The following is a 27460-nucleotide window of genomic DNA, read 5'->3' as shown; positions in this document are numbered from 1 at the left end:
AACTACGATTCAACATGAGTTTAGTATGGACAGCTGCAGCTTGCCGCTGAACCTAGCACATAAGATAAAAATCTGTTTGGCTTCCCTGTGCACTAGATGCCAGCATAATAGCTGAAAGGTGTGAAAGGCCCAGTTTTCATTTAAGAAAGCGTGTGCACTTAGGAGAGTACATCAACACCAAAGCTATCACGAGGCTTCTGAGGTAGTGGAGGCATCGCTGGTCAGTGCAGTCAGGCTGACATCGGTACATGTTTTGCTGCCAGTGTGTGCAGGGATTTTGTGTCCTTTAATTTAGAGGAAGTCCTGTTAATATTAATGAAACAAAAATATGTGGGCTTTTAGGGACTTTGTGCATTTCTACCCTGGCCATTGCCCTTGCAGGGAGTCTCCATATTGGCAAGACACAAATGCATTGAAGTTTGGTTCCTGCTAAGATTGTCCAAAATTGGAGTTGTGCATTTGATTAACGAGGGCAATAACAGTGGGGTTTTACTGTATACAGTGGACTTTCTTTAAACGGAACGTCAAGGGACTAGGGAAATCTGTTCCATTCATCAAGAGCTCCATTTACTGACAGACAAAGCTGAGTACAATTGCGTGAATGCAAAACCAACTAACCATGAGGATGGTGTTCCATTTAAGAGGCAGTTCCATTTAAGTTATTTCGGTTTATCAAGATTCCACTGTACGTTTTGCAGCCATGTGTTTAGTGGGACCTTTAGCAGCTATATATTGCGTGCATATCCCCCCCCCTTTTTTTTTTTTCAGCATGGCCATGAGGGTGAAGATGAGAGCACACGTGAGCGAGAAAAGCAGGAGCGGATTGAAGCAAGCCTGCGTGAGAGGGAAAAGGAGGTGCAACGGACACTGTCCACACACTTGCGTGAGCGGGACAAGGAACGCGAGCAGCACAAGCACGATGAGGCTGTTCAGCATTTTAATGCCTTGCTCACAGACTTGGTAAGCAAACATATATTTGTGCAGCTACAAGGGCACCACAGTACAATTCGTCCCACTGTGGTAGCCCAGTGGCTATGGCGTTGCACTGCCAAGCTCTAGGTTGCATGTTCGATCCCAACCGCATTTCTGTGGTGGAGGGAATGAAAAACACGCTTATGTACAGTGGAACCCCGTTCATACTTTTTTCACCGGACCGAAGAAAAAAAAACGTAACAGCCGGGAAAACGCAACAGTGAGGAAAGCTCCGAAAATGAATGAAAGAAGTGCAGCTTCAACTATAGACAATTTATTTCCACAGAGTGCGCTTAGAACTTAAAAAAAGTCTAGAAGTTGGCTTGCCGTTTCTTTCGCTCGCTAGAAATCACCACACGTTTCTCAATAGCCTGGAAGGCCGCATTGCTGTCAGCGTCGCTGTGAGGTGCGACGTACCTGCGGAGGAGGTCCAGAGCCGCGAAGGCTTCTCCAAAGCTAGGATTTGGCAAGTCCCCGGCATCATGCGGCTCGTGCTCCTCGTCGTCACCGCGCCACGGCAATGGCAACGGACGAAGGAATATCCGCGGGAAATTTTGCCCTCTTTGGCATAATGATGCTAACGTGCTAACGATTGTTTAGTAGTATTGCTGCGGAGCGCGCGCGTCCGAGCAGCCCGGTTGCGCCCAGCGCGGCGTGGTTTCGCGAGAAATGTAAACAAGAGAGGAGAGCTGGCCCGATAGGCGGAGCAACGCCATGAGCAACGCCAACTTCCGGCTTCCCTTTAGCTATAGCTTCACAAAGAGTGACGTCAGGGCCTCTCCTGAGTTTCCTTCCTCCGTGAGTCGACCCGTCCAACAACCATGCGGTGACCGTAATCCTGCCATAATCACAGTGATGGTGGTGAGAGCATTTTTCACGAATGGACACCTAGTGGCGGCCTCTCGAACTGGCGTGCGGCTTCTTGCAGCCAGTTCCATAGCCAAGCCCGGTCAAAACTCGTCAAAAGCCAAAATGGCGGTTGGAGCGCGTTGCCTACTTTAGCCCAGGCGGGTTCGGGTCGCGACGCATCATGCAGGAACGTTTTCACAGCTACTACGTAATAGCGGGGTTCCTTATACATTGGATCCTATGGAAGCTATGCCGGGACCGGATGAAAACGACGTAGCAGCCGGGAAAACGCAGCAGTGAGGAATGTAACAGCGGGGTTCTACTGTACTTAGTTTAGGTGCACGGGAAAGAACCACAGGTGGTCAAAATAATTCGCGAGCCCCACGCTACGGCATGCTTCATAATCAGATTGTAGTTTTGACACATAAAACCCCCTAATTTACTTCTTTTTTTTCTTTCTTTTAACAGTACAGTTCACTGAAATTTTAAAGGGCCCCTGAAATGGTTCGAACAAATTTTGTAGACGTGTAGGGTACAGCTTAAGTAGAACATTCGCTCCACAATTTAAGTGAAGCGTTACGTATTAATGGAGCTACAAGTTACCCTCCTCCCTAGCCATGCATTTCCTCCTCAACTCGTTTGCCGAGCCAACAGGGCTAAGCTCCACCTTTACTGGTTCCGCGTCGCGATTCGACGTCACATCGTCCACTTCCGGTTGTTTTGGAGCCCGCCCACGCGAAACTTCTCCGCTAGCCGCTTGGCCGTCGACCGCAAGCAGCATGCGTTGCGAGCATTCTGTCGCAGCGCCGAACGTGTCTGGCATTGCGGTAACCACACACTAGCGGAACGTTTCGACGGAACAGTGGAGGCATAAACTCAAGCTGATGAAGAAACTTTTAACGTAGGCGTACGTGAGCTGCCTGATAGGTCTCTACGGTCCAGCCGTTAGCACAGAGCTAAAGAAAGAGCTAATATTGCTCTAACCAAGTGTAAAACATTTTAAACATTTACAAAAACAATGTGATAACGATTACACCCCTGTGAAAAATTTACACCAGCAGCCAAGAATACATTTTGTTACTGCTACTGTGTCTGGTTGAGCTGTATGCCACCAGGTGGCTGCACCGTGCAGACCATTCACATCTGCACTTCTGTTCATCCCCTGAAACAACACGCAAGGGGACATGGCCAGGCCCTATCCCCTTGCGCTTGCATTTACCCTAATACCGGACTCGTGAAACGCTATTGCGTTTGTAATCTTCCGGTGTAAAGTGACGGCCGCAATGGCGCAAATCCTGGCGCCCTTCGGATAGCGGCTGTCCAATGCGCTGCAGCCAGTCCGCTCGTCTACTGGCTTGCAGAAGGACATGATGTCGCAGCTTAACATATTGCCAGTCGCTACATTTGCAGTCCACAATGCAACAAAGTCGAACCATAGCGCTCGCGAAAAGACAGACCGACACTGACTGCGGAGCTCTCGTCAAAGACGGAGCACGTTGTAACACAAGCAGACGACACTTGCTGTGTGCCGGAAGTGCTTAAGTGTACTGAAAAATTGTTCTTGTGCATTCTCTTTATGTTACTTTCTTTTTATAAAAAGAAATTAACTAACATTACAACTATTACAAACATCATTTGTTTACCATAAAGTTGGAAAAATTATCGATCACGCACCCTGGTCAGCCAATCGGATTAATCGCCCCACTGAGCGCCTCACATGGGCGATTTCTGTCATATGGGTAGGGGCGGCTTAAAATTCCGCCGAGCAGTGTGCTGTGATCGGCAGCGATGTGCATTTTAAAACCTTCTAATAAATTACACGCTTGACGCGGAGCAATTAGATGTGTCAATTAATGCTCAGAAGGACCTACTCTAACGACTCAGTACGTTTGTAGAAAATCGTCAAAATCGTTTCAGGGTCCCTTTAACAACATATGCTGTATGCTGTTCTTTTTCATCCGGGGCTCCAGTGACTGGTTTTCAGGGGAGGACTAATATAATGGGATCATGTCTGGAGGTAGCCAAATTATAAGGATAACGAGCCCTGCAACTCATTTTAAATAGCAATGTGTGAGTATTGAATTTATGGTTCAAAACGAACAGTAATATTAATTTAATAATTTCAAATCGAATAGTTTAAATACTAGTACTAAAGGAAGGAAAAGTAGAATGGGGTGTTAAGTAGAGTATATGCTCATCTATAGATCTTTTGGCACACACAAAAGAAATGAAGAAAAATGTCTTAGGCCCATATTCACAAACGAAACTTATGACTTAGGTTACCGACCAGCACTTAACACATGTCGAGAATGCACGTTATGCTTCAGTAAAGCTTTCTAGATACTTGTGTTCTGAAAAGATAAGTTCTGATGGCTTGCATCTGTTGCCGAATGAATTTGATTGATGAATTGAATTTGTCAACAATTGCTTTGCTTGCTTAGCAAAGTGTGCGATAAACACTACAACATTTACGTTCGGTTTTAACTCAAGCCCACAATTATATATGCGTGGATATAACTATGACACCCGTAGAAATATTTGCCTAGCCTCGACACCATACTGCATACTTACCCAGTAAAAGGATACATTGAAAAGTGCAACCCGTGATTTTTTATATTCTCCTTGACCTTTTCGCGTACTTAAGAAAATAATTAACAAAGAGAAAATGAGACATCCACCCAGTCGTAGCAATTGCTACAAAGGAAACCCAAACGGGTTCCTTGAAAGAAAAGCCTCGCAGTTAAGAAAGCCTCGCAGTTGCTACGATTGGGTCGATGTCTCATTTTGCCTTTATTAATTACTTCTCCCCACCTTGCAGGTTTCCGCAAAACTATTACATCAAACACTTGCCTTTGTTTCGAGTTATTGATAAGTTAAACATTGCCCTGCCATCTGCTAACCACCTGGTTAGCTCAAATGGCACAGCGGCTGCCCCGTAAAGGCGGTGGTCCCAGGTTCGTGTCTCAAACCAGGACACATTTTTCTTCAACTGCTAGGCTTTTCTTTCGAGGAACCCGTTGGGGTTTCCTTTGTAGCAATTGGTACGATTGGGCGGATGTCTCATTTCCCCTTTATTAATTACTTCTCTCCACCCTGCAGGTTTCCACAGAAGTATTACGTCAAATACTTATGAAAATAATGTTACCATATATACTCGTGTAATGGCCGCACCTGTGTAAAAGCCACACCCATGTAAAAGCTGCACCGAGAACTTTGTAAAAAAATTTACCTAAAGCATATATTTAAACATCACCCCTGTATAAGCTGCACCCTTCATTATTTAGAAAGTTGGCAGTGTTATCTGTTCTGTGTTGCGAGAATTCCGAGGTTGTTTGTGTGTGTTTTCTAAAATTGGTGGCAAAACAAGGCTGCTGTGCTGAGTTTTCAGCACCTCCAGTTTGCACAGCACAAGCACAGCCTCTGAGATTTAGCGGCTGCCTCCAATATGCTGCCATCGCTGCTCTGTGGGGCGTCACTGCTTATTCCACCTCGTAGGTGACGCGCTACGGGAATAGCCAAAGTCAGTACAAGCTAGTACAGTAGTTCAATAAAGGTAAGTACCACTGAAAATATTTACGAAAAAAAATGTCTTTTTCTCTGTGTAGTGGCCGTACCCCCGATTTTCACCCCAAATCTCTGAGAAAAACCTGCAGCCATTACACGAGTATATACTGTAATAATGGGGTTACTTGAGTTGCATTTGTGAATGCGGGCCTTAGCTGTAGAAATGGGCATTTAAAGCTGCACAAATTGGGGTGCACCGATGTGACCACTTCATAAAAAGGCACACAGTGTAGCCTGCCAAGTCACGTTAGCTGCAGTAGACGAGCACATTAGTGGCTACACTTGCAGCCATCGTCCTTGGCTGTATTAATCTGGTAATCGAGGGTAGTCAAAACTAATACTGCTGTTACACGGGAACTTTCAACTGTCATTGAGTTTAACAGCAGTTGACGCTGAAATTGCCATTCAACTAACAGCAGTCTGCTTGGAGTTACACGTTATAGCGACGTAGATACTTGTTTTTGTGATGTACATGCTACGCTGTGTTGTGCACACGTGTGGTGAGGTTGTTTAGTACAGCTCCTGGTTGGTGAGACTTCATACACAGCAGATTCAGCCGCCGGCAATGTCTCAAAAATCCCTTGCTGTGTGTGTGTGCATACATATGAGCATTATGCTTGCTGAGTGCGGCTTGCACCACCCAAGTGCCAATAAGTCTGTCAGTCATTGACTGCGACCCAAAATCCGCTTGGCAGGCGCAAGAGAAGCAACTTGCAATACCACGCTGTCCGCTCACAGCGCTAGAGGCAGCCATCTTGCCTAGTTGACTTGCTTCAACTAGAATCGCCGATCTCAATCCGCCTCTTTCATGGCGTGACGGCGCATGCGCCCTGCCCTAGCGGATTAATCGCGAAACGTTTTGGAAGGGTCGCGCACGTGGCCGCGCGCCGGCAAGTCCCCCGAGGAGGAGGAAAGAACTTTATTGTGTGCCCTGCGAGTTGGTGGGGAGGGCCAAAGGTCCCGCCTAGGTGACGGCCAGGAGTTCGTGGGTCCTGGCGGCATCCTTGGCCCGCTGGACGGCCCATAGTTGATCCTCGAGGGCGAGGCTGAGCAGCGCGGCTTCCCAGCGCGTGCGAAGGCTGCTGCTAGAGGCCGCGTTTTCTTTATTGTTATTTATCCCTCGGCATTCCCATAATATATGCTCCAGAGTGGCTCTGGATTCACATGTTTTGCATTTGTCCGTAGGATATACATCCGGATATATGATGTGCGAGAGTGCAGGATTCGGATACGTCCTAGTTTGTAACTGCCGCCATGCAACAGACTGCTTTTTTGTCAATTTTGCGTGAGGTCGCGGGAATATGCGCCTCTGTAACCTATAATGTTTCGTAATGTCATTATATGTTGTCATTCTGTCCTCCCACTCCCACTCATTTACCGCACCGTCACGTCCGGAGGGTGTCGGCACGTCACTTGCGACTGCGGCTCGGTCCGTAAGCCCTCGAGCCGCGTTGTGTGCCGCCTCGTTGTTGCCGTCCTCCGCGAAAGTGTGAGCGGGTGTCCAGGTGATGTATATCTTTCTTTTGTAATTTTGGTCTCCTGCAAGAAGAATGCGTAGTGCCTCCGGGGAGATTCGGCCGTTGGCAAAGTTTCTTATTGCCGTATGAGAGTCGCTGACTATCACGGTTGCGTTAGCCTGAGCTACTGCGAGCGCTATGGCTACTTCTTCAGCTATCTTGTTACTTGTGGCGCGTATCATCGCAAAAAAAAAAAAAAAGAAAGAACGCGCGGGCGCGCGCTGCTGCATACACTCGTGCCGTGTACCGCTTTGAAGCGGTTGAAACTCTACTGGTTGCTCAACGTCAGTGCGGTGCCGAAAACATGCGTAGCGTAAGGCTGCAACTCCACCTTAAAAGAGAAAGCGACCAGGGCATCATCCGAGTTGTCTGGACTGCACAGTGAGGCAGGTGCAGTCCATTCATTTATGGCTGGCAAATTTAACGAAAAACCCGTGCGTTACACTTGAGCGACACTTAAGTACATCACGTTGCTGACGAAGTCTTCTTGCAGCGTCGGCCCTCACTTGTTGGTGGTGGCAGCACGTGCATGACTGCACGTACTCGTAAGACGCGGCTACACTGGGTCCATACGAGACCGACAAGACGCTCACTCCAACGGTTGACCGACTATTGTGCGTCACTGGGACGATTTTATCATACCAGGTCGACAACGTTGCAACCGACGAGCGCGAGTTGTACTGCCGACGGGCTTTCTTGTCGACAGCAGCGGCAAAATCAGCGTGCCGACCATCGTTCGACTGAACCCCGTGTGATCAGTCGTCGAACAGACGACACGATAGCGACAGCGTCTTCGCTTGTATATATAATTATTCGTCCGCAAAATGAGTCAAACACACCTACGAAGTTGAAATGCACAAGCTTCAACCCTATCAAGCCGTGCCCATGAAGTCTGAGGCAATGTCGATCCTGTTAAGCGAAGGTTAACCTGGTGCCGTCGAGTTCGTGCACCCGCTACCGGCAGACCTGAACTGAAATGTAAGCAGTTAGGTCGAACGAAACTGCTTTTATAGTTCAGTTTTGGCCTTAGCGATTTGAAATCAACTACACTTCACTTCGCACACCGTGTACCCAATAAGCGGTGAGCGGCGACACAGCACTGTGCCAACATCTGTACGTCACCGTACCTGTAGGCTGTCGGTCGCATTCGCTACGTACATGGGTGGGTCTGTACGTGTTGCTTTGCCGACACATTTCTTAATCTCAGAGATGCACTGTTTCCGTCTGCGTCGAGCGGCAAACAAGAAACTGTGTATTCGGTATACAGCAGCATAAACAACCGCCTCGCTCAGTTATACCAACGCCGTGTGAGCGATGGCATCCACACGTTCTCGTGAGAGAACAACACGGCCTACAAATGAGCCCTTATGCGAGCACAGTTTTCTCTAATACAGTCGCCGACTGTTTATTCGGACCTCACGGGGACTGCGGAAATGTCCGAATAAATAGGTGTGCGAAAAAGCAGATTAAGGGGGGAGGCTACCCTGGAGACCGAACTTTTTTATTTTTTAAGATATCCAGATGAAACTTTCAGGGTACGTTCACACCACTGAGCTATGAGGAACTGCAAAGTTTCATGAAGATATGTGTATTAGTTCCAGAGTTATTGAGGTCTAACTAGGTGATTCATGTATATGCCTGAGGAAGAGCCTGGAGAAATGCCAGGACATCGTAGGAAGCAGAAATTCACTGTGATGATCCCTTGATAGATATCCCAGGGGGCTAAAGAGCCCTTTTCTTTAATTTCCCCTCCAAAAAATTTTAAGACAACTTTGAATTTGATGTAGTCAGTAATGACCACATTCATTAAAAATTAATTGCTTATTATAAATTAACTGCAGCAGCTTTCAAAAAAAGAAGCCTGTTACCCCCTGGCAAAGTCATTCTGGAACAGAATAAAAGAAACTGCATACAAATCTGAAGAGCAGTTCTTGAGATATCGCCTTCCCCAGCACCACTACTAGCGAAAAATCCATTCCGAGAAAACAGGCCTTAAAGTTGAACACGTGTTTTTTTATTAGAAAGCTCCTGCGGAGCTTCTAATTAGCTCTTGCAGCTCCAGGCACACTCAGTGTGTCGGATTTTCGACTGGCGACAGCCGAAAGCACAGTTCCGCCGCTGAAAAGCGTCTACGCAGTCGGCACTCGCTGCGGAAGATCGGAAGTTCAATGCTCGTACAAGACGCATATCGCGCTCTCGTGCAGCGAAGAACTAGTGGAAAAAAAAAGCTGAGCAAATAATCTAAAAGATAGCGCAAGGCAATGAGCAGCTCGCAAGCTCACGTTGAGGCGGACGGAGCAAGGGGCAACAATGACGCGAGCGCGGCGGGCGCGGCATCAAAGGGAGCAGCCGCCGCCCCCCACGCAGCAGCCAATGGCAAGCGCGCTTTAGCCTGCGGGATTTGAACGCACTGCTCCGGCCAATCAGCGCTCCGCATCACATTGCAGGAAAACGCCGATAGCGCCTCAGCCACGCCGACGATGCCAATTTGCAAGGCGGCAAAATAGAGACAAAGAATTCACGGTCAAAACGACACCAAGGTGGCGCGGGCAGGCCGCATGGGCCGGGAATGGCGCGCGCGCCAAGTTTGACTTCATTTCGGCATTTCCGCGTATTTTGTGGGCCACGGTGGCCTCAAAAGTAGAGTTTTTTTTGGTACTTTACGGTTGAATTTGGTGCTGATAATTACAGAACAGGTAGTTTATGAGACATACAACCCAAATAGACTTTTTCGCGATTTTTCGGTTTTCGAGGGCCGCGTCCCCCCTTAAGAAAAAAAAAAAATGAAATTCTTCATTTCCACGCACTTATTCGGGCTTGGCAGTAGGCTTGAAGAAATCGTGAATGCGCCTTTGCACGCTGTTCCGTTTACGCGCAATCAAATAAGCCTGAATCTTGGAGAGGGTCGTACGGTCACTATAGGTGGCTGAAAGCACAGTCACTGCTTGTGCACGCTCCGCCTTGCGACGGCAGCGTAGCCCATGGTGCGTCATCTTCCGACTCGGAGTCATCGTCCGGCGGTGCTGCAGAAACCTGACGAATGATCTCGTCGTCGTCGAGTTTTGCGCATGTCAGTACAGCAGTGTCAGCACCTGTGAAACTGTCAAATGAGACGGTGTCCGGAATCGCAATGCAACCTCTGCGCAGGTCTCGGCAGAACATTTTCCGTGTCAGTAGGGAGCACATCGGAAGGCAACAAATCTTAGACCTCCTGGCACCCGCTTGCCAGCATTCCCCAGCGCAGTCTGCGCGGGCGATGTCGGCGCCATTAGACAATTGACGCTATGTTTCCGTATGCCACTTTGCATCACCACAACCTCAACACAGCACACAAAGCAAACATCACCACGCTGTCACGCCGATACCAGTCGCCCAAACGAAAAACGTGGCCTACTCGCAGTGTCGTGCACGAAGAAACAAACAAATCAGCTGCTGGATTGTCTTGACATGGCTTACTAAGCTGAAACCGGAACTGCTGTAGAGCCACTCTATCGAACCAGGCAGAAACGATGATGATGAGCGGGGATTTCCAGTAGCGCCACTTCGTGGGGCAGCAAGGAGGCTCCGTTCAAAACATAAATGGCGTTCAGCAAGTCGAACTATGCACCGGTCAGAGTCGGTGCATGATGCTCTCGATCGAGTTGGCTCAAGGAGTGTCCGAAAAATCCGACGAGAGGTTGCAAGGTGTCCGAACTTTTGGCACTTGTTATACATTATGGTCTATGGGGAGAATGGCGGTGCCGCGAAACTGACCGAATAATCAGGCATGTCCGAATTTTTGGAGTCCGGAAAATCAGTCGGCGACTGTAATCCTCTATGGCACGCTAAAGCTGTAAATATGATGGAGTTAAAGAAAAACGAGAATCACAAATAAATTAACAGCCTGTAATATTGTATCTGGAACATACTAGCCGTGCTTAAACGGTTCGGCCGCTTATATTGAGTCGTCTCAGGGTGTAACAACACGACACATATGTGCAGATATGCATGTTTTGCTACGTTTTGACACTATTTTATATCAGCGATGCACCATTTCCACAATATTTGACGAGAACAACGATCTGCGGCTGTAGACGTCGACGTAAAGAAATGCACCGCTTTGACAAATCCGACGCAGAAGGCTGTGCTCGAAGACTTCTTGAATATGCAAAATGTCTAAATAATGTGTAAAAAGAATACAAAAAGCGATGTCCAAGTGCAGAAATCAGTGACAAATACCAAGGCAGCCGTGTCGCCAAACTGAACTCAGCGTGCCTTTATCGGCCGCACTATTCGCAGAACAGTGCACTCAGGCCTGCTCACCTATTAGTCGTTGAGTGCTACATGGCTTCCAGGAACAACATGCTGTCCCGAAGAAGTCATTAATAATGATTCGCGATCCACGAAACGCAAAATCGACGCGCACTCAACGTGGGTGCAGGTACATAAATCAACCGGCGAACGCCCCGGAACCCTTCCAAAATGTTTCCAGCGGCATGCGGCAGAGGGCAGCACAGGAAAATGAAAAAGGCGGATTGAAGTCAACCACCAAGTTGACTTGCTTCAACTAGGATAGCCGATCTCAGTTGAAGTCAACCATCACTCTGATGTCAATGACAGTTGGAGCCGCCATGTAACACCAACTGCAATTGAGCCAATGACCGTTCAACTCAATGGTAGTTGCAAGTGCCTGTGTAACAACGGTATAAAACCAGTATTGACAGTAGTGTTTGATCTAGAGCAAAATGTATGGAGCATCTGCTCCATACTTGAGCACAAGGCTATGATGAAGTTGAGCATTTCAGTGGTTTTCTTCGTGCAGTCAAGTACATGGCCAGTTTTGTGGATGGATACCAGAATTCTTTTTTTTAATCAAGTTTGACACTTGGGTGCCATTTGCACTCTTTTCTTGGCAGACCCACAATTCCTGGTTAGAAAATGTGAAGGTCCTGAGGTTACTTAATTACTGACTCATGGTTCTTGCAGGTCCGAAACCCAGATGCATCATGGCGTGAAGCCAAGCGCACACTGCGTAAAGACCACCGCTGGGATCTAGTGGAATCACTGGAGCGAGAAGAACGTGAAAAGCTGTTCGCTGAGCACTTGGAGCAATTACAGCGCAAGAAGAAAGACAAGTACCGGGATCTGCTTGATGAAACACCAGGCATCACACTCAGCTCCACTTGGAAAGAGGTGGGTTTTCCACTGTGTCACACCTGAATGGCAGACCTTGGCTGTGCAAAATCCATCTGAGCCATAGCCCCCTCTTAATGTATACTGCGCTAGAAGCTGAAGGCTTAGAGATGTCACTGATGGCTCTCTAAGAAAAGTTACCTTCAGAACTCTCTACCTTCATTTTTCCTTCTCAGGGTTGTTTTATGCCAGTCCTGAAGTGGGTGTAGAAGGAGTCTGCACTTCTCTCACCTATGCATTGTATTAACAAAGCCCTTCAGTAGTAGGTTTTACTATGGGTGTGTGAATACAAGGAAGTAGCTTTAAAATTGAATATCATAAAATTCCTCTTTTATTGTAACTTTCCTCTCCTCTATATTGCCTGTTATCCTCAGGGATGGAAGTGCTGCGCCATCTTACGCCAAGTCATCAAGCTGCATCAAGCTATGCTGAAACACTAACTTCGAATGAAGTCGATAAATGTAGCAGGATGTGTGTGTGTTCCGTGGCAATCACACAGCCTTAGACATATGTTGGCTAGTGCCTAGCCCTGCAATTCAAGCCTAAGCAATCCGTTTAAGCATTGGTGTCTTTGGAGTGTGGGTTTGGCAGCATAACTGTAACTAGGCTGCAACAAAATGAAAACCGTCTTGTGCTGTACAATGCATCACAAATTTTTTATAAATGTTATGCATTTACGCATACCAGACCAGGGGTGCGATCGGAGATATTTTGTTCGATACGCGTTCTGTTCGGTTGCTGCAACGTCACAAAGTTGCAGTATGCAAAATTTGTGACAGCGGGGTGGAGAGAGCATCCAATCAGGAAGCGGTGACCTCTCCGGAAGTTTACTTCTATCGTTTGTCGTCTGCTTGCAGACAGTATACTACAAAACAAAATGTTTCTCGTTTTCCAAATGAATGAAACCTTCATCTAAAAAAATTTATTTTTTCTTCTCAAGACCAAACACGTTTTCAAGTAGTAGTACATGTAACTACTGCAATTTATAACTATTAGGTTCTTTGGATCGTCCCTAGGTGGTGTCGCGCACAGCAAGAAGAAAAAAAGAAAAAAAAAAATGACAGGAAGAGTGGCGCACTTTTCAAGAGGCAGCGACGACATTCCAGTGGCTCACTGGCACCGATGATGGGGTCGATCTCTCTGTACAACCAACGAATTCTTTGTTTCAAGAAACAAAAACAACGCCGGAATTCACTTTCTGCCATTTCTTCAAACGCGTTTCGCACCGCCACCCACTCTCCTCCTTCCTCTAGAAACGGCAGCGCAACAACCTAAGTTCCCAACGGAAGCGCCATTTTCTCGAATTAAACTATGGATTGGATCCAAACGTGCAATGCCGCAGCCGTCGGTTGGATCCAATCCAGTCCACCAGATGCACCATGCGAAGCCGTATGATTGCTCCAAACTTCCCAGCTCCCGTCGGGTTCAGTGCCTAGCAGACGAAATGCTCGGTGGGAGGATGATCGACAGGAGCGTGTCGTCGTTTTGACGTCACCAAAAACGTGGCCGCGCCCCGCAGCTGGCGACGTTGGCGCGGAGTAGGCCAATCGCGCGCGCCGGTAACCAAACGAACGCACCGAACAACCATCTCCAATCGCACCCCAGCTAAACATGGTTTCAACTGGCACTCATTTCATGGGGTAGTCGGGAAGAAAGCCACGCTGAATGAATAAGGTCGTACAGTTTGTGCAGTGTGTAGCTCATCAGTTTTGTTGTACATTTCAGCGCTCGCTTCCATGCTCTGTTGGTACATCTGCGTCGATTAATGGGCAAACGCTGTGTATGTGAAATTCTAAATCTATTTTGCACGTGCACCAAGTCCAGCTACTGGGATAATAGTGCGGTGTGCTGACAAACGACCTGATTGCTTTCATGAAACTTCTTGGTCACAAATATCCAATGGCAACCAGATTCGTCACTGAAATTCGCACTTAAGCTACACTGTTTTCTGCACGGCCACACCATGCAAAATAAGGCTTTTGCCACTGCAGAAAGCAAGCCAAGGACTTTAAGTTTTGTATTTAGTCAACCTTAGCAGCCAAATGGTGGTCATAATTAAATGTTTGACGAAAATACGAGCCTCCGAAATTGCGTTCGCAGCAGCAATGCTCATGACGTCACTTGTGCAGAGTGAGTCAAAAATATTTCAATAGTAAACCATCGTTCGGCGCACACAATATCGGCTTCCATTTTACATCGGCTTTATGGTGCCTGTGGTAGAACGGCGAATAAGCCCGAATAATTGAGCTCATTCAAAATATTGGCCAACGCAGTAGATCGGAAAGCCAGTGAATATTTTTATCCCTTTACTGTTTTCAAAAATATCTCGGAGCTTCTTTTCTCGGCAAGTCTTGTGAAATACTGGCCAACATGCTTTGACCAGTATGTCACTTCACATTCATTCTGCGATATTCTGCTATCCTAACTGAAGGTTGCCAAGACTTAAAAATTACCAGAGGGTACTATACAAACAATGTTCACTGTACCTGCATGGGTGCCATTCATCTTGGCCACTGTGAATATTTCTCTTTCATCGTGCACAAATACGTTTAATTAGCGCACTTTATATATTTACCTAATCAATGAGATGTTAATGAAAAAGTTATAAATGAGGTTCAGAAATGACCAATAACAGCATTTAAAGCAACCTAGTATTCGTGAAGACTTTAAAATAAAAATAAAGCCTGGGAAATAAAAAAAATAATTAAAAAAATCCCGCTGTAACCGTGACAGCGCCTCTGCGCACCAGAGATTGTATCAATCTTTACGCAAACCTCATCAAATAGGGTGCACTAGGAACAAGTGTCTGCACTTTTTGCTTGACGTGTCAGCAGTTCTTGGCGCGCATCGTCATTCCTTATCAAACCTGAGGTAGTGCGATCTTGTAACAGTTCGCTTTCCAAACCGTCGCAAGACTGCAGCCCAGGTTTACACATTTGTAATATACACAATGCATCACATGATGCCGTTTACATCTGAGACCACTTTTATTACTGGTGCAGTGACGCGTGTCACATGGATTTGTTTATAAATTTCACAGGCTTTTTCTTGTTTTGTTGCTTTTTGTTTCTATTGGAAAAAGGGGGCCACACAAGACCTATGTTGCTATATATGCTATTATCCATCATTTCTCGACGTATTACACAACCTTTGCATTGGCACTTCATTGAATAAGTAAGGCAATAAATGTTAGCTCATTAAACTTAAATGTTGCTTGTTCTCAATGAAAACTCAACTAGAATTAACAAAAGCCTATCAGTGTAGAGCGAGCACTGTTCATGGAAAGTCCTTGATAATTTTATTTTTTTCTTGGCCATATTTCGTTGGCACATCTAGTAAGCAAGTTAATGGTGGTTTCTGAGAAACCTGTGTGGTTTTCCTTTGTAGTGCTACAGATAGGTGGATGAGAAGTTTTCCCTGTCATGAATTTTGCTCGCCTAGCAGGCTTTCGCAGAACTAATTTGCTTGCAACCTAATGGTGTTCTGCAAAGTCAAATAAAAAACATCTTTTCTTCATCTGCCTGTATTTCGTTTGCATTGACCTTTACCAAACTGCTCCAAACGTGAGTTGACTGCTCCAAAACGGACAATTTGTGCTCCAGACCTGCTCCAAAGTGCCAAATTTGCTGTTCCCAGAGCTGCTCCAAAACTTCTTTAGCCGCTTCCATCCCTGTATCCTGTATCTTCTTCCATAGCTGTGGGACAGTTTAGGTGTCCACTGGAAATTGAGACTGCCTTTCCTTTCTCTCTTTTTTTATGAGTTCATTAACTTATATATGCTGTACAGGTAAGCAGTTAAAGTGACAGTACCTTCATTAGAAACAATATGTAGCACAAGGTTTGTCGCAATTGAGCATTTCTTGGAGAGTAAGCAAAGATAGTTGCCATGCATGCATAATTGAGACAAGCATATCAACAACTATAATTGCCATTAAAACAAACATTCAAACTATTCTAAAAAATGCTTCAAAGCAGTCAGTTTTAGAAACTTTCCTTGTTGCCTGGTCATTGTGTATATGCACTAGCTTAATATGCAAACAGCAGTTATTGTTGAGGGGCCCGACTGTGCCATTTGGGGTGTAATCTTGTGTTGCAAATGGTCAATAATGTCTGTCTGCAAATCATTTCTAGCAGGAAAGCACCAGGCACTAGAACAATGTTATACCCTCAAGAATGTAGCTGGCGATCACTAAGTCAAAATTACATTTTAAAGTGTAGAAAGCTTGCATTGTGTGGATGCAGCATCTGTGTTCATGATGCACACATGTAAACAAAAGGTAAGTGTGTTTTGAGATGTGGGTAAATCCAGCAGTTGTTATAGCAGAGTGGTTTGCATGTTGGCTGGTGTCATCTGCAGAGCAAAATGGTGACACGTAATAGTTCTACGGAAACCCGCAAGGTGAAGAGAAGTAACTATAAAGGGAAAATCGGACATCCACCCGTTCGTAGCAATTGCTACAAAGGAAACTCATAAGAGTTCCTCGAAAGAAAAGCCTCGTAGTTGAAGAAAAATTCGTCCTCTGTAGCAATTGCTACGAACGGGTGGATGTCTGATTTTCCCTTTATTATTACTTCTCTCCACCTTGCGGGTTTCCGCAGAACTATTACGATAAACTCTTGCCTTTGCTTCGAGTTGTTGACAAATTCGACTTCGCCCTGCCATCTGCTAGCCACCTGGTTAGCTCAGATGGTAGAGCAAAAGCCCCTTAAACTTCGTAAAGTAGCGACACTCTCCTCCTCCGCCTTCAGTCCTCCTCATTTCTCCTCTCTTTCACGCTCCCTCCCCAACCGTGGCGCTGCCTACACCGCTCGAATGTAGCAGACGGCCTTTAGCAGAGTGAATGCACGCATAACAAGGCAGTGCACTTTAGGCATTTGCATTAGCTTTCTAGCTTCGAGTAACTTCGTGTACAGCATAGAATTTCCATACGGACGGTTATACGAATTCAGTGACGGCAGCTTTTTTCCCTGTTCTGATAATTTTTTTTTAAGTATCTGAAGGAGTGCTAACACTGTGCCATAATGATTCCGAATGTATTGCATGCGCTACATTTAGATACACAACATTTGTCAAGTCAGTGTCGCAAGATACTTTGCGAATGGTTGTAAATAACACATTCACGATCGAATGCCAACATTCTGATCTCCAGCAAGCCCTCAGTAGCCTAAATAAACCATGCTGTCCTTACCATGTGAATTCGCAGAACATAGCTATGACGTACAAAGGCCGACAGAGGGCACGAACGATTGCTGCTCTGAAGGTTCGAAAAAGTATTACGAGCTACAGTGCCACCAACGTGCATGCTTGCCAATCTTCCAAGCACGCACAAAGGCTCAGAGGTGGGCGATGGTGCTATTATGTTTCTCGTGCCTCAAAGTCAACAGAAATACGCGTGGTCGATCATAGAGTCGGGATTCTGCGTATATAGAAAATGAAATCAGTTTTTTAATATTCGTTCGCGAAGCTGTAATGCGGTAACAGGGCTTCATTCAGGCTCAAGCAAGTACATTATTTTTTTCATTTTAGTGACTCATCACGAATAACATTTCATCGTGCGTTAGCTCGTCCGTTCATGAAGTGACTTACTTTTCGCGAACCGAGTTGCACTAAGGTACATGCATTGAGGACGGTTGCGCTAACTCCATTTACGATATGACTTTAGTAAGAGTTGCACTAAGGTACATGCATTGAGGACGGTTGCGCTCACTCCATTTACGATATGACTTTAGTAAGAGTTGCACTAAGGTACATGCATTGAGGACGGTTGTGCTAACTCCATTTACGATATGACTTTAGTAAGAGTTGCACTAAGGTACATGCATTGAGGACGGTTGTGCTAACTCCATTTAGGATATGACTTTAGTAAAGTGATGACCGCGCAAAGTATTGCCGTGCTATGATGCGGTCGAAATTACAGTAAGTGAAATGATGCAATCGTTCAATTGAGGCACCATTTGTTATCTCATTGCTTGTGTCTCAAAGACATAGTGGTCAAACGAGCTAACAGTTGAACGAACGAGCGAACGACGACTAAGCCAGCCAGTGGACGAGCACGTTTTCTTTGTGAGTGCTCCACCGCCGCATCTTAACCTACACACACTTTAAAGCTGACATGAATTAACACGTGCGTCTCAAAGACCTATCAAGCTGTCGTTCGGCGACGAACTCAGTTTCGGGAGAGCACACACACTTTTCCTTTGTATCGCGAATCCACCGGGCGACCGTCAATGACAAACACGAACAAAAGAGGCAAACAAAGCTATTTGCTTTGAAGAAGGCTAGTTAGTAATCACAAAATGTGGAGAGTTGCTTTCCTAAGATGATTTCCTAAGATGAACTGTGGGACAGTTTAGGTGTCCACTGGAAATTGAGACTGCCTTTCCTTTCTCTATTTTTTTATGAGTTCATTAACTTATATATGCTGTACAGGTAAGCAGTTAAAGTGACAGTACCTTCATTAGAAACAATATGTAGCACAAGGTTTGCCACAATTGAGCATTTCTTGGAGAGTAAGCAAAGATAGTTGCCATGCATGCAAAATTGAGACAAGCATATCAACAACTATAATTGCCATTAAAACAAACATTCAAACTATTCTAAAAAATGCTTCAAAGCAGTCAGTTTTAGAAACTTTCCTTGTTGCCTGGTCATCGAGCCTCAAATTTCGTCAAAAGGAATGCGCTGAATCCTAAAGGTTTCGTAATCACGTTTTCTCAAGCAGCCTCACGTGCCCGCGAATTCGAGCCTGTTGGCGTACAATATGATTAAGCTCACCAAATAGGACCGTGCTACACATCGCGTAGGACTATACTATGAGAGACTCGCAACTACCTCGTATATTCGTGCGGAAAATATTGATCTGAAGTTCTCCCTCCCAATTCAATGAATCCATGTCTTTCTTCCTAACCCGTAGCACTTACCGGACGGTATTGAGAAGAGCTTCTTGTCTTTGCTGAAACTACTTTGGCATATGAAGGCACTGCAGGTTATGGTGATAGAAAATGCCGTGAAGCGACATCGCACTTGCCACAAAAGTTCAAGGTGTGCACAAACCAAAACTACACAGAAGAGCAACGGCGCCAACATGTGCTCATCGCCACTCCACAGACGCGTCCCAAGCAAAAATGGCACTGAAGCGCAACTATAAACAAACGAAGCTGACGCGAGGGCCCACGTGATGCCATTAGGGCCAATGGCGACGCTGCGTCGACCTCGACCAGAGTGTGTGAGGAGGGGGGCGGCATTCTTCAAAGCGTGACGCTACTTTACGAAGTTTAAGGGGCTTTAGGTAGAGCGGCTGCCCCGGAAAGGCGGTGGTCCAGGGTTCGAGTCCCGAACCAGGACGAATTTTTCTTCAACTGCGAGGCTTTTCTTTCGAGGAACTCATATGGGTTTCCCTTGCAGCAGTTGCTATGAATGGGTGGATGTCTGATTTTCCCGTTATAATAACGGTGGCACTTTTTTTCTCAACATCTTTAATCAGAGCAGCATTGTAGCAGGTCACAAGTGATAGGCAGTGTCCTTTCTATGCATTATCTCTGTCACCATGTACTAGGGACAGAGAAAAGCTAACGTGCCATTTCATAGTGTTTGCAAGTTGGTAGCGGTTGTTGCATCCAGCACTGTCCTCTGCGTTGCTCTTGTGCTGATTCTAGTGCCCAGCACAATTGGTCATTGTGGTATGCGTTCATGTCAGAAATAGATTCATGGATATCGGAGTGCTGTCATTACGAAGCTCAGGAGGCTTATTTTATCTGCCGTATTTATTAGAATGTAGGCTGATAGTTTTTTTTTTTTTTTTTCAAATAATTGTATACCAAACTCAAGGGTCGGCTTAGATTCCAGGATTTTAAAAAGCACGCCAGTTTTTAATTGAAATTGATAAATATGGTGCATAGATAGTGCCATCAAGAAAAGTCAGTATCGCAGCCACTACTAGTCGCACCAGTAGCCAACTGGAGTACACATGCGACGTTGGCGTGTGGCATGGCGTTATCGTAATGGCACCGTACAGACGATGCCACTGTAATGCCACTTTAACACGAAAAGTTGTGCTAGCCACAGAGGCATCATCACATGTTCAAGCTGTGCAGAACTTCGACATCATTGAGAAAAACATCCGTCATTGGAGGGGGCAAAGGGATATGCTTTCTGCATGCGCTGCAACAAGGAGATGCCAACGATAAGGAAGATAGCGACAAGGCCAGCAGCGATGATGACGTAGAATGAGCTCGGCATGTTCATATTCAATAAGTACTGCTTTCATTTTGTGAACGCTGTCCTCGCTTTTTTGTTTGGCCTACATTGGAGGTAAGTTCTTTTTTCTTTTTTTTTTTTTTTCTTTTTCTTTTTTTTTTTTTTTTTTTTTTCTTTTCTTTTTTTCCCTGGCTTCCGACTTTCGGGGGTCAGATTAGTATCGGGGCCAACCTAGATTCGAGTAAATACTATATTTCAATGTATCGGTTTGTATGTTTTGCTTACCCTGGTGTGTATAGGCTGTTGTTAAAGGGGCCATGACATGGTTGTCCGGCTAATCTCAGTTTATCATTGTATCTGAGAATAGAGGAGCCACTCTCAAAAAACAAAAACAAAAAAACCTGGGCTCTCGGCGCACATTGCAGCTCGAAATTTCTCTGAGGCCTTCCCCCCATAGCAACTGCAATTTTGGCATGGACCATGTGACATAGGCAAATGCAGCACCACCGCTATTTCGTCTGTTCTGAAGCAGCTAGAGATCGTATCAGACATTTTGCTCCACATGCTCTGGCACCCAGTGGTGCAGCAGGAGCATAACCATTGAATTGTGTCCACAATTCCTTCACTTGCATGGTTAAATGCAGCAGCAGACCACCAGGATTGCCATTGAAAAATGAAATGACAGATGGCAGCCATGACGCATTTTCCACTTTTGAAATCACTTGCGGTGCTTGCATACACAAAAGCATGGCCTTTAAGATCAGCTTTCATTGCTCCAAGGAAGCTGCTTCCAAAGGTCCATTTCATTTCGTCACCCCTCAGCATTCCCAGACTGCTGTACGATTCTAGTACATTATAAAAAAAAAATTCAAATACACATTTTCTACCACACCGAATTCGCTCAAATTTTGCCAGCGTGCTGCAGGACATGTGCAGTTTAACAAGCTATGCATATTTCAAGCCAGAAAATTTGGTTTCATTGCCCCTTTAACACAAGGAACCTTATGCTGCCCATTTTGAAGAGGGCACTGCATATTTTTATCTACGATTCCAAATTCAGTTGGTTTTTCAGAACCCACTGAATTAGGTAACGTCTTTAAAGGCCTCTAAACTTAGGCTGGCATTGTTGTAAGGGGGGCTGGTCAATATGACTGCAACTTAAGCCAGACAAAACAAAGAAAGACAACACAAGTGTTTGTGTAGTGACGTCTTTTCTTTGTGCTATCTGTTTCATTCACACTATAGTTTTACAATACGGAAACCTCAAGCTTATATAAATTCTAGAGGTTGGACCTACTGCTCTTACGCATGTTAATGTGCTAGTGCATGGGTTCTCAAAGTGGTTTCCGTAGGCCCCTGTTCAGGGCTCCGCGAGCCACTGATAAATTATCCCGAATTCCGCGCTCGTTGAGTGGCTAAGATGGTGAACCATGCGCATTTGTGCCGTTTGCAGATAGGTGCCGCTAGCATGTGCACTGACGTATATGACAGGGGATTAAGAAATAAATACACAGAGTAGCACAAGCTAGCTGGTACTACAGTACAGTAGCTTGGTGAGTGCGAAGCACCGCAAATGTGCAACACAAAAGAGGGAGAACGGCGCTAGCGTCCAACCAAAACAAAGCGGCGGAGTCCGCATTGTCATAGTCATCAACATAAATCTTACGTGATACATGACTGACAGTAACGCCGGAATGCCTCATGCCTAATTGTGCCCTTAAGCCTTTATTCTTGTGTTTATCACCACGCATAAAACCGTGTTGGCAGCTGGCTGTGTGCCTTAGCTGCGCAGTCGCCATCCATGATCACGTCAGTAACCACCGCAGTTTTGTCCGCAGCAGTTGCAGCAAGCAGTAGTTTTGTTTTGATTCGGTGCACGTGTCAGCTGCATGCCTTTAAAACTGCATAGTCACCATCTGTGATTGCGTCGATAGCAACCAGGGTTTCGTCCGCATTTGTTGCTACAAACGGTATGTTTCATTGTGACTTGGCGCATGCGTCGGGAGCCTGCCTTCAGAACTGCAAGGTCGCCATCCATGATCACGTTAATGGCGGCCGCGGTTTCGCCCGCAGCGATTGCGGCAAACAGTAGTTTCGCTTTGACTTGGTGCAAAGCTGTCGAAGATAAAGAGCACTGGCTGCATCACAATGGACGGACGATTTGTTGGTGACCAGCTCACTGGCGAAAAAATAATTGAGATGTGTGCGTGGTATTAAAAAGCGTGTCTCAGATTACACTTACTGTGGCTGCGCTGCGAAGGAAGTTGCAAGATGATGAGAATTGCAGCTTCTGCACTGCTCTTGTGCAAAATAGAAACAGGATTTGCTGATTCGTTCGGTAAATAAAAGCATGTTGATGTAGTAAGCCTTGTTTATTGTTTTCTTGATACCCTCAATAATTCGGCATTCGGTTAATTCGGTCATTTTGTTCGGTCCCGTAAAATCTGAATTAACGATGTTTTACTGTACTCAAAGTAGAGTCGCCACTAATTCTAAGACCTCTTGTGGTGAGATGTTGTAAGTGTCTTTGTGTGATAAGCACTGAAAGCTGTGATTCTTTCTCAGCATACCTTTTTTTGTGATGCTTTCTTGTCTTTGCTCATAATGTTTGCACCCAGTTTGGACCATTTGGGTTGCACGTCGCTGTCGAAGTAGCCTGCCCAATACCACCATAGGCGCCAAACGTGTTGTGCACTAAGCCTAGCCTATCTATTGGGGTGGTAGGCGGCTCCTTGGAAGCAACATGCTTGAGAACCACTTTTCTAGTGTCATATATTCACAGCACAGCACAGTCTACAAGATATATAGGAGGAACTCTACTGTGTATGCTGCAGCTTTTTCACGGACGTTCCTTCATCTGGATTTCTTTACAGGTTAAAAAAATGATACGGGATGACCCCAGATACGCAAAGTTTTCATCAAGTGAGCGCAAATGCGAGAAGGAGTTCAAGGAATACCTCAAGGATAAAATGGCTGCAGCTAAGTCTGATTTTCGTGAGTTGCTGAAGGAAACCAAGACAATAACATACAAGTTAGTAATAGTTCTGTTCTGATATCTTAGACAAGGTCCAATGGCGGTTTCGAACTCACTTTGATTCCTGTTGTGCAGGTCCAAAAAGCAAATTGAGGAGTCGGAGCAGCATTTGTTAGATATCCAAAAGGTCCTTGAGGTACGTACCTCATCACCACCTTCTAAAACATTGTTTTAAGTATCTCCATGCATTCAAAATATGTTGCAGAAAAAGCAGTTTTTTGCCATTTTCTATCAAAAAGTTATAAGTGATTTTCTAGCTGCCAACAAATGTTTCGGAAACCCAACACCGTGTGACAGTGTAAACAAGTAATTTTGCAAGGATCATTGGTATATGAGGGTGAGTCAAATGAAAACCTTAAATATATATTTTTTTTTTTCAATAGTGCACATGCGGCACAAAGCTGCATTACTTCTTGACAAAATCTCCCCAAGGCTCAATGTAAGTTTGCGAGCAGTTACGAAGTGCCTGAATTCCCGTAGAAAAGAATTCATGTGGGAGTGTGCACAACCACTCATGTACTGCACGGCATACCTCTCCATCAGAAAGGAATTTCTGGCCCAGGGCTTCTTTGAGTGGTCCAAGCATATGGAAGTCACTTAGGTCAAGGTCTGGTGAGTATGGTGGATGTAGAAGATACTTGAACTTCAAGTCTGTTATTGTCGCAACTGTGGCATGGGTTGTATGGAGCTGTGCACCGTCTGTACGGGGCCATGCACCGTCTGTACGGGGCCATGCACTGTCATCTCGCAACAGAAAACCTGCAGACAGCAATCCAAGTCGTTTCGATTTGACTGCAGGCCGGAGATGTTTTTTCTTTTTTCTTTTTTTATTATTAGGTCGGAGTATGATTCACTAGGGATAGTGGCTCCTAGGAACGTGCCATTCTCCAAGCTGACACCTTTTTTTGACCCAAAAGAGGGTTAGCATAGCTTTCCCTGCTGTTGGCTGTGCTCGAAACTTTGGTTTGGGTGATGAGAAATGGCACAGGGTGCCTACAAACCGGGAAAACTGGGAATTCTCAGAGGATTTTGGATAGTCTGGAAATGCTGAGGGAAAACTCTGGTAATTGATGCTTCTATCAGGGAAAATTAGCTGTAAATTTATTGAAAAGGAATGAAAGTAGCGGTAATGCTGGCTCGAGTAACGGAGAGGAATCGTAACCAATCATCTTTGACACCGTGTCGTCGGCTGGAGGAGTTGCCAGTGCACAGTCGACTACCAATTTTCAGATGCCGATCATTCGGACGACTTCACGTCACCACCATGTACCCGATAGAGTCAATGTATCAGAACATCTGAAATTTCGGATGCAAGAACCCTTCGCAGTCCAACTTTCCAGACATTTTGCCGTTACCACAGGTCCGAAACGCCTTTATTCACAGCCACCACCGCCGCCATTTTGATTCGCCGCCTCAAACCGGTGCTATCGCACGCAGATCCACTGGCAGCCGTAGCCACCACTGCGGCAACGCTAGGCCTAGCTAAAGGTTGAATAGGTGGGCTAGTTGTTAACACGTATTAATACCGTATTTACTTGCATAATGATAGCACTTTTTTGTCAAAATAATTGACGCAAATTCGGGGCTGTGATCATTAAGCGGGTTAAATTTTCGGCGAACAGAAAAAATTTTCTTCATCCCGCATTTGCTGTGGGATGACAAGAGGTCAAGAAACAGCCGGCTCCCGCTGTAACAGTACGGGACACCAAAATAAAAATGGCGGCCGGCGAAGCAAGCCGAACGCGATTTTTTTCTTCTTCTCATTAGCACATTACGTGCATTGAAACAGTTTCTTCCGTATCAGTAATGAATAATATCATTAATATCGGCAAATTTGCGGCAATACCGTAGCCTGTCCACTTTGAGGGGACAGAAACAGAGATGGGCGCGCTTAGCTGCCAGTGACATAGAAACACATGGTGGGCATGCTGCGAAAACTACGGCATTTGTCTTCACTGCTGTCCCAATACAGCACGTTTCCGCTAAGGGTGGGCGATTATCTTAGCTGTGTTACAAGTGTCGGCGTATCAATAGGGTACACTTCTAATGTATCAGTGTAAATGTGGCTACTATCGTTACCGCTCACGATTTGTTGCGTGCCCACGAGCGTAGACGAGAGGAATTGAAAGCCGCCTTTTTTGTTGTTGACCACAACCATTATAAAGCCTACAAATAATAAAGCCAAGGCAAGTTTGGTTTTAGCTCTTTCTTTTTCATGGAAATGCAGTAAGTGATAAAAGGAATGAAATGGAGCATCTGCTTAAGAATGTTTGGTGCGTGCAGACCGCTTGGTATGTCTTGAAGAGTCGTTTGCATAGCATTCGGCAGCATTCGACAGATGGTAAGCGCAATCATCATTAGCTAGACTTGGCACACGACATAACGCTGCGGCAAGTTCGGGGTGCAATCATTACGCAATTGCGATCGTTGTGCAAGTAAATACGAAAAAACTTTGAGCACTAAAAAACATGGAGGATGTAGAAAAGGAAACGCCACACGTGCTCACTCACAACTGATGTTTAATGCACGTATGGAAAAAATACATATAGAGAAAATGTATGCATTGCGCATGTTAAGATGAGGTATAAAAGCAGCATACATCTAAGGCACGTGTAAATACAGTCGAGTCCCGTTAATACGAAGTTCACGGGGACCGCAAAAAACTTAGAATTAAACTTCCAAGTAAGCACTAAACACAAAAACAGCACTTTATTAGTAGCGAAATCCAGTATTTTCTCTAAGAAAAATAGTCGGTCATCTTGCTCTGCTTCTTCTTGCCGAATTGTGCTGCTGAAAGCAAGTTCTGCAGGCCGTGGATGTGGCAGAACACTTCTTCCGCGTTACCTTCAGCGACAAAGAAGCGCTCCGCGAGAACAAGGCCCGCAGCTGCATCGGCAGCCTTAGGTTGCGGCTCGTCTTCAACATCATCGTCGCTTCCTGGGGCCGAATAATCTTCAGAATCTCATTATCTGTCAGTGCACCGCACATTTTGACCGCCTTGTCTACGGCGACGTAATCTTCAAAATTGACGTCCCCGAGAGTATCGCCAAAATCAATGCCGTCAAGCTCGCTTGTTGACGCTTCTTCCGATGAAATTGCAGAGGCATCCTTCGAAGAAGCTGCCATAAAACCGCAAGCCCTGAAGCAGTTTGCAATTGTTTCTTGCTTCACACGATCCCATGCTCGCGCTAACATGTGGGTAGCACTGAGCAAGCTCACCTCGTATTTTGCGGAGTTATCCATGCACAAAATCATGCGCTCGAGGAGGTGCCGCCTGTACAGGACCTTAACATTCTTGATGATGCCTTGGTCCATTGGCTGCAAAACAGCTGTTGTGTTTGCGGGCAAAAATGCGAGGCTTATTGCACTCAACGCTGGCACATTCACGTGAGCACTGCAGTGATCCACAAGGATCAACACCTTGCGGTTTGAAGAAGCAAACTTGCGGTCCAATTTGTTTATCCAGCTCTTGAAGATTTTGGCTGTCATCCACGCTTTCTTGTTCGACTCATAGTCCACAGGCAGCGTCTTTACGCCTTTAAAACATCTTGGCTTGGCGGTTTTCCCGATCACAAGTAAGCGACATCGTTCCGTGCCAGTCATGTTTGGCGACACCTCCCTTCTCAACTTCCTTCAAAACCTCGACTTTTGTTCCCAGGTCGAGCATGTGATAAGAGCCATGGTTTTCCGTGGCTATCAACTGTGCGACTATGTACAGTCAATTCCGAAGCGTAGGATCACCCGCAGAACAACTTAGCCAACGAGCTACCCGCGCAAAAGCGATCGACAAACACACGCCTCGACATATGCTGTGCACGCTGCAAGCCTACTCTCGCACAATCTCGCCACTGCCAGTATGCAGTGCTGCGTGCACCTATGCAACCCGCATGGCCACCGTGATAAGCTCCGGCTACGCGCGGCAGCCGCTTCGCCTCCCGCTGGAGCTGATCACAGAGGCCATGGCAGCCGTAGCAATGAATAATCGTGCCGCTCCAAGAAGGGCGGCGTTGCGGACGGCTGTGGTGGCGATGACACCAACGCGGAGCATGGAGCTGTTGCAGCACTTGAAAAATTTCACATTCTACCAAAGAATGACGGTCACCTCGAGGATCCCGGCTGGAAATAAACTTCCAATTAAACAATATTACTGGACTT

At 45.8% G+C, this 27460-nt stretch overlaps 1 protein-coding gene across 3 annotated transcripts in view; it reads left to right on the top strand.

Moving 5' to 3' along the window:
* Nucleotides 1–27460, top strand: part of LOC126545442 (transcription elongation regulator 1) — a 354732-nt gene that overhangs the window by 305084 nt on the left and 22188 nt on the right. For all 3 annotated transcript variants that reach the window (XM_055061241.2, XM_050193319.3, XM_050193318.3), the window contains exons 15-18: nt 769–960; nt 11868–12074; nt 23145–23302; nt 23381–23441. In XM_055061241.2, coding sequence (XP_054917216.1) covers nt 769–960; nt 11868–12074; nt 23145–23302; nt 23381–23441 — 618 coding nt within the window. The remainder of the gene's footprint in view (nt 1–768; nt 961–11867; nt 12075–23144; nt 23303–23380; nt 23442–27460) is intronic.

Source organism: Dermacentor andersoni, chromosome 1 (genome assembly GCF_023375885.2).
Source record: "Dermacentor andersoni chromosome 1, qqDerAnde1_hic_scaffold, whole genome shotgun sequence".
Classification (NCBI taxonomy): Eukaryota; Metazoa; Arthropoda; class Arachnida; order Ixodida; family Ixodidae; genus Dermacentor; species Dermacentor andersoni.
Note: the sequence above shows the minus strand (reverse complement) of the source record. Positions and strands in the feature narration are given on the sequence as shown.